At 38.6% G+C, this 7,500-nt stretch overlaps 4 protein-coding genes across 6 annotated transcripts in view; 1 reads left to right on the top strand and 3 right to left on the bottom strand.

The window, feature by feature from the left end:
• Positions 1–264, bottom strand: part of LOC122632156 — a 9,222-nt gene extending 8,958 nt beyond the window's left edge. The window contains exon 1 of the mRNA XM_043818684.1: positions 131–264. The gene's annotated coding sequence lies outside the window, so the exon portion shown is untranslated. The remainder of the gene's footprint in view (positions 1–130) is intronic.
• Positions 1–2,509, bottom strand: part of LOC122632154 (kinesin-related protein 3) — a 52,973-nt gene extending 50,464 nt beyond the window's left edge. Inside the window, exons 1-2 of one of the 3 annotated variants that reach the window (XM_043818682.1) lie at positions 1,931–2,509; positions 1,382–1,875 (exon numbers count right to left, since the gene is read on the bottom strand). In XM_043818682.1, the coding sequence (XP_043674617.1) occupies positions 1,382–1,426 (45 nt within the window). In that variant the 5' untranslated portion in view covers positions 1,427–1,875; positions 1,931–2,509. Of the gene's footprint in view, positions 1–1,381 lie in introns of all 3 variants that reach the window. The other 2 variants (XR_006327825.1, XR_006327824.1) reach the window with 2 other exon arrangements.
• A 206-nt stretch (positions 2,510–2,715) lies between these two features.
• On the bottom strand, positions 2,716–3,666 carry LOC122631486. Its single transcript, XM_043817216.1, has one exon. The coding sequence runs from the start codon at positions 3,389–3,391 to the stop codon at positions 2,756–2,758; it is 636 nt and encodes a 211-aa protein (XP_043673151.1). The 5' UTR covers positions 3,392–3,666; the 3' UTR covers positions 2,716–2,755.
• Positions 3,667–4,359: 693 nt separating this feature from the next.
• LOC122631644 (ubiquitin-conjugating enzyme E2-17 kDa) overlaps positions 4,360–7,500 on the top strand; it is a 3,593-nt gene continuing 452 nt past the window's right edge. The window contains exons 1-6 of the mRNA XM_043817591.1: positions 4,360–4,727; positions 6,100–6,163; positions 6,383–6,414; positions 6,587–6,664; positions 6,757–6,862; positions 7,098–7,500. The exon at positions 7,098–7,500 is cut by the window's right edge and continues 452 nt beyond it. Of these exons, the coding sequence (XP_043673526.1) occupies positions 4,704–4,727; positions 6,100–6,163; positions 6,383–6,414; positions 6,587–6,664; positions 6,757–6,862; positions 7,098–7,237 (444 nt within the window). The 5' untranslated portion in view covers positions 4,360–4,703 and the 3' untranslated portion in view covers positions 7,238–7,500. The remainder of the gene's footprint in view (positions 4,728–6,099; positions 6,164–6,382; positions 6,415–6,586; positions 6,665–6,756; positions 6,863–7,097) is intronic.

A 7,500-nucleotide genomic window follows, 5' to 3' on the forward strand; every position in this document is an offset into this window, starting at 1 on the left:
GAGAGAGAGAGAGAGAGAGAGAGAGAGAGAGAGAGAGAGAGAGATAAATAAATATATAGATAGATAGACAGATATACAGACAGAGATAGAAATAGAGATAGAGATAGAGATAGAGAAAGAGAGAGCTCACCTTCTCACTAATGATAGTCGTTACGGATCGTGCCGCGTCCTCGTTACGATGAGAATGATCAGAAATGACGTTATCGATAGAGGAAGAAACATTATGTTTTTCGATTATTTCTGTATTATTCTCTTGGTCCCTTCTTCTCTCTTTCTTTTCGTCCTTTTCGCCAATTTCTGAATCATCATCGTCTACGCTCATTTCTAAACACCAAAGATCTTCATGAAGAGGAGGGAGAGGAGGAGGAGGAGGGGGAGTGAAGAAAAAGAGAAAGAAAAAGAGAGAAGGAGGGAGAGAGAGAGAGAGAGAGAGAGAGATAGAAATAAAAAGAAGATAAAGGATGACAATTTTTCTCGGACTCCCTTTTATCGTTGATTTCGATATAACTAAACGTGTTTCGTTTATTATATTCGATTTATATCTGTGTATATGTGTGTGTGTGTGTATAATATATATATATATATATATATATAAATAATCGATAGTGAGACAAGAGAGATCGTCGTATTACTTCACTCTGTACTCGCTTCCCTTTCTCATTTCGTAACGATGATAACGAATTACAAATAAGTATATATATGTGTACGCGTCTGTCTTTATACATGTGTGTGTGTGTGTGTGCGAAAGAGAGAAAGAAAGAGAGAGAGAAACGTTTTGTCCACCCCTCGAGAAATTGTCTGTCTCTCTCTTTCTCTCTCTCTCTTTCTTTCTTTCTCTCGCTCTGTCTCTTTCTTTCTATATATCTCCGTCTCTGTTTCTTCATACGTGTCTATACGTATTGTACGTACATCGTTTCAAGGTTTCGTACTCTCGACGTCGTAAATATACACAACTAATATACACAAGCAATATTACTCGTTTTTTATCTCCGAGATTATTTCGAAGATATTCTAAATCTAAAAGAAAAATAGTATTATCGACGTACGCAACTACGACGCGACAACGACGAAGACGAAAAAGATCTACGAAAATCTTACGATTTATATACGTATATATATGTATGTATGTACTTTTCTATGTATGTTCTATCGAGTTCAATCGAAATGAGAATAAAATATAGAGTAATACGGAACGAGATCGTTTTACGAATTAACGTGATGAAAAAGGAGGAACGTTAAAGAGAAAAGGGATGTAGAGAGGGGGGAGAAGAGGGAGGGAGAATTTGGGAGTTAACTTCGTAAAGCATCGAAAAGAACGATAACGATTGAGATTTCGATAAGAGACGTATTAATAAAAAATTCATTAAAGTTGGGATCTTACCTGATAAGCGTATGGTGTACAAGGAACGTAAAATTCTCTGCTCATAATAAAACTGCTAATACTCGATGAATAGAGCGAGCTGTTGGATATATATATATATATATACACATATATATATATATAATATAGATGTATGTACTGTGTTTAGTTTTAATTTAGTTTAGTTCGTTCCTCTTCTCTTAAAATCCAGCTGACGGATCCTTTGGGCAAGTGTCAAAACGACACTGGCACCATCTTCGAACGCTCGCGAATCAGCTCGCAGCAGCAGCAGCAGCAGCAGCAGCAGCAACAGCAACGGCAGTGGTAGCGGCAGCAGCACTTCGTCGAGCTGTCACGAGCTCGATAATCCTATTTTCTTCGATGAAAATGTCCACCTCCCCATACTGACGTTAACTGTGTATCCTTGGAAATATTTCGATATCCTGACGATCACGATATACGTGATATTGTTAAAACTTTCCCGTTGAGAAAAGAAACTCGTTGTCAAAAGAACGCTGGAAGAGTCACAATATCACCATCGGCACGAAGACGACACCTCTACTTACTTACGCGCTATATTACATACGCTGCTCTCTCTCTCTCTCTCTCTCTCTCTCTCTCTCTCTCTCTCTCTCTCTCTCTCTCTCTCGTCTATCTAAGATTTTTAGACCTTAGAAATATAACGATATTATTTTCGTTTACACTCAACTACCGATTGAATATCGATTCTAATAAGAATACACGTAACCTTAACCGATCGTACGAATATCAAGCGTAGGTTAACGTACGAAGATACGATCGCGGCATTTACTTTGTACCCTTAACTACGCCATTTTTCCCCCAAACTCTTGCGCGTAGCCGCTTACACAAGAACAACACCGTGCGGTTCCACTGGTGACTGCCAACTGCCGCCACTCGCGAGTACTATGCCTCTACCGTCGCTGAGTGGCGCTGCTACGTCAGCGCCACCGTGCGTCGACAAACGGTACTAACACGCGACTTCGACTCGGACTCGAATTATAACTCACGAGCGCTCGACCGAGTCGAATTGGCGGCAAATTTGAAACGTTCAAAGAGGTACTCTTTCTTCGTTCTGCAAATTTATAACGTTCGAACAACAAAATAGTATTGAATGTAGTACATGCACGTTCGACTATCCTTTTTCTTTTTCCGTTTCTTTTTTTTTTTCTTTTTTAATGATATCCAAATATTTCATAAAATTCTATTGCTATGGTATTCGTACAAATTAATTTCATTCTCGATATATTCATCGCGTGTATCCACATTTTCGATTAGAATTAAAATCATTCTGCATGAACGAATGGAAAAAGAAGAAGAAGAAGAAAAAAAAAGAAAAGATTTCGTGAAGTTTTTTAGAAAGGACCGATCGATCATCTATTTTTTCTGTTTTCTTGAGTTCATAGTACAAATTTTCTTTGGCACCTCGATCACGATATTCTGAGGTACGAGAATGTCCTGCCACGGTATCTCGAGGTCGTCGGGAACGCATGAATCTTTTTCGTCCGTAGGTGGGACACGGATATTGACCGGTTTGTCCAAAGCAAGATCTTCCCATGGTATTTCGACGTTCGAATCGCAGCATGCTGGAACGGTCTCTTTCGTCGGTGTAACAACGTTGGTGATCAATAATTTGTGCCACGGTAACGTCATAAATCCGTTCGATTCCTTTTTCTCCGCTTCGTCCAAATCGACCTCGCCATTTTCCGCGTCTTGACTTCCGTGATCGACCGAGTTATCCGTACGAATTTTTCTTACCACAGTCGGTAACGCGATGTCCTTCCATGGTAACTCGATCTTCGAGTCGCAAAGGATCGAAACGTCCGAGAATTCTTTTTGAAGTCGTTGCATATACGGTTCGTGCCATATCTCATCGTCCGCGTTTACGTTAAACACCAAAGTCTGCCTTTTTCTCTTGCAACGATCACGTTGTTTCCTCTTGTATTGAGGGATCTTATTTTTCCAACATTCGCAACCCAATTGTTTCACTCTTACCGACGTCGCTTTCTCCATTTTATTTTATTCGTAATTTTACGTCGCCATTTTTCTCGACAAACGGTCGGCACCTTTTCTCTTTCGATTTTCTACGTGTCGTTACGTATATAAATACGTATATATACACGTATTAACAGAATATAAAATGTCTCGTTCAATCTTAACCCTACCTCTAATGGTATCTCCTTCAAACGATGTTACGCTACGTCTCGTTTGTTTCCAAGGAACATCGAACGTTCGATGCGAACGCAGCTGGATAATATAATTCTCATTGTTGATTTATTTTCTGCACACACACACACACACACTCTCTCTCTCTCTCTCTCTCTCCCCCCCTCTCCATCCATGTACACATCTATATTTTACGACGCAACGTCGTATTTCAATAGGAGCTGGAAAAGGCATAGACGTATGTATTTACGTAGGTTTATAAATTTTTACGAGTAGGTCTGAGTTACTTGCTCGCCGAGTGTGAATCGATCTTAATGCGTGATTCACGCTCAAAGGGTAATGACGATGACGCGCTTTGGGGAAAGCACGAATGCCGTCGGTGCGGATCGAGACACACGGAACGGTATTATATCGTCTTGCGTGACAGAGAGAGAGAGAGAGAGAGAGAGAGAGAGAGATAGTGAGAAAAATAGAGATAGAGATAGAGATAGAGAGAGAAAGAGAGAGAGAAAGAGAGAGAAGCGCTTGCGTCAGGGTCGGTGAAGCTTCCTGACGAGATGAAAGAGGAGGAGGACAAAATGGCGAACGAGGACGATGAATAGAACGAGGAGGAGGAGTAGGAGGAGGAACAGAAGGAGAACGACGATGACGAGGAGGAGGGGAAGAAAGAGGTGGCGGAGGAGGAGGAGGAGGAGGAAGAGGAAGAGGAGGAGGAGGAGGAGGAGGAGGAGGTTGTGGAGGAAGAGGAGGATTCGTTGCGAGTGTGCGAGAGTGTCGACGCCATCTGTCGGCGGATGCTCGTATAACGCGAAAAATTCTACTAGTTGCCGATAAAAGGAAATCCGTGGTGTGCTTCGGACTCGATTTCAAAATTAAACGCTCGACGACCATGCACAAAATCTCTCGTCGATCGAGATAACCGTTATGTAAATTCATTCGGACGTTGGGTATTCCGGAATCAGTCAGCTGAAGGAAGTTTCGAGAGGTGTCGGGCCGAGATATCGCACGGAAAGGATCGCGAAGCTCTGACTGATTAACGTAGTAAGACTACGTTTAGAAGGCAGCCATCTTGCAATCCCTAATCAAAGATCTTCGGCTAGCGGGTATCGTTCTCTCTCTGGTTTTTTCGGCCAGTTAATATCAACACACAGTTCTTCAAATGGCTTTAAAACGAATTAATAAGGTACGTGAACGAATACGTGATAGAAGTTAACGCGTTTCCTATTATCGTAGCATCGGTGTGGTGTGTGTCGAACACGGTTGAACGCCCTTAACGATTTTGCAGTGAAGCAATGTGAGCCACAGCATTGAAAAATTCTCTTGGCTTTTATCATCCTTTTTTTTTTCTCTTTTTTGTTCTTTTCCATTCCTACGACGAGTGCCTCGAGCAAGCACGATTTTATATGGGTTTTTATATCGATGGGAACTAGTCGCGCACGCGGCACAGTGCCACTTTTTGTGCCAGTGGACTTGACTGGAGGTGACAGTGAATTTCGAAAAATTTTCGGTGGCTTTCTGATAAATTGCCGGAAGTAACGTAAAATCGTGTGTTACTTGCATTTACATATATATATACGTGTATATATATACATATGTACATATATATATATATGTATATAATATGTATATGTACATGCATATATATATCTATATCTATATATATATATGTATATATGTATATATATGTATGTATATATGTATATATATGTGTACACAAACGTAGCTATAGATATTCACATTCATTACTGAAATATCGTTAGTGCCTTTGTGGACATCTTGTGTTTCAGGATTCTAGCTTCCTTAACGTTTTATCCTTAATACTCTGCTTCTTTTCCTGAAGAAGTACTAATCCTTATGATGTATTGTAGGAGCATCCATCTCTACTTAATTGTTTTGTACTCACTACTTTGTCACAATAGAACTATCTATTGAAATCAATATCAAAGTCTCGAATAACTACGATAACAAAGAAAAGAAACATATCGGAGAGCTCATAGTCATACTTAAATCTTCTTACTCTTCGTTCCTGTCGATACGTTCCATGAATCGATATCGATTCGGAGCCAATCGTTTAAAAGTTATCCTCGTGTCTAACGTAAAAGTTTTAATTGACCTTTGTATACCAGATATAAAACACATTGAAACTTTATAAGTTCTCTTTAGTAAAGAGGTTTTATAAAAGGTAATAAAAGTTCAATGATAATCAAGTCACGTATCATATCTTAATTAATTCATGCGTAAGATTTTTGTGATATATACTTTGCATGCAATATTGTATAAAAAAAAATATTCTGGAATATGTGAGCCAACACTCGTATGTTACAAAGGATAAAAATAATGATTTAATGTAGAATAGATGGCAGGTCTAACATTAAATAAGTAAAAGAAAAAAGTATGCTCTAAAAATAAAGCAACTAATATAGATATATGAAATATCATCACACATCATAAGCTTTTATTGACCATCGATAAAATATTAAATTAATTTTTATAATACAATTTGAAAAAATTACTTTCGATAGATTCTAATTTATACTATTTTTATTGGATTTTAGGAACTTCAGGACCTTGGAAGAGATCCACCCGCGCAATGTTCTGCAGGCCCCGTTGGAGATGATCGTAAGTTTTTATATTCTAATGTTGTTGAGTCATCATCATGATTTGCATTTGTGTCATTAAAGTATTATTAGGTTAGATACATACTCATTACAACCGTGATATTTTATAATGTTAAAATAATATGGATACTTAGAAACTTCTCTATAGTATGATACATGTAGATTCATGCTTGATACGTACAATAGCTATAGATATTTATAATATATGCACTTGTTTTAGTATTCCACTGGCAGGCAACTATTATGGGACCAGTAAGTGTCATATTTTATTTATATTTTCTATCTAAACTGATTATATCTCTTTTTCTACTAATATTGTATTTATGTTATAAAAAATCCAAGCTCATTTTCCTCAAAGTAAATATGCCATCTATAAGAATCAAATCCTTTTGTTACAATAGTCAAAAAGTGCAATATTTTCCAGCCTGACAGTCCGTATCAAGGAGGCGTATTTTTCCTAACAATTCACTTTCCCACAGACTACCCATTTAAACCACCTAAGGTACGTAGGCCATATTCCAAGATCATGTTTTTGATTTTTATATCGCGTAATCTCACTTAAAATGGAAGTAATTAAATGGACGATTATTATAGGTTGCTTTCACGACTAGAATTTATCATCCTAATATCAACAGTAACGGAAGTATTTGTTTGGATATATTAAGATCGCAATGGTCACCAGCACTTACTATATCGAAGGGTACGTATTATTTAAGCGAATGTCTCCTAATATAATTACATTTTTTTTTTCTTTTTTTTTTTTTTCAAAAAAGCAACATGTCGATAATGAAACAATTTTACAATACCTTTTTGTATCATTAATCTTCTACGCGAGTTAACAAGTTGAATCAGCGAAATATACTTTTCTCAATATTTCCCACGAGGATTTACATAGATGGAAATAACGAGGGTGCAAACTTTGCGGCTGATTTCAGTGTTACTCTCAATATGTTCTTTGCTCTGCGATCCAAATCCAGACGATCCATTAGTACCAGAGATAGCAAGGATATACAAAACTGACAGGGAGAAATACAATGAATTGGCACGCGAATGGACGCGCAAGTATGCCATGTGATGCGCCAATCTCCGTTGACCTCAACATCCGAACGCCACCAACAAGCAGCCCCAGCCTATTGCCACTTATGCATCAGCACAGATTGAAATTAGTTATGGCTCGTCTACTTTTAAACTTAAGCCGCGACTCAGGCCCGAAGAATCCTCTCAGGCAAGCGTCGACGAACTGTGGAGTTTCCCTTCGCCCTGGGTGGCCCGCGAATACTAAGACGTTGCCACGATGGCAATCAAGGCAATTTTAAAGGTGGTCACACATACACACAC

This window comes from Vespula pensylvanica, chromosome 9, assembly GCF_014466175.1.
Source record: "Vespula pensylvanica isolate Volc-1 chromosome 9, ASM1446617v1, whole genome shotgun sequence".
Classification (NCBI taxonomy): domain Eukaryota; kingdom Metazoa; phylum Arthropoda; class Insecta; order Hymenoptera; family Vespidae; genus Vespula; species Vespula pensylvanica.

Excerpts from the sequence above, each read along its gene's own strand:
- LOC122631486 (XM_043817216.1), bottom strand. The coding sequence starts at position 3,391 with ATGGAGAAAGCGACGTCGGTAAGAGTGAAACAATTGGGTTGCGAATGT.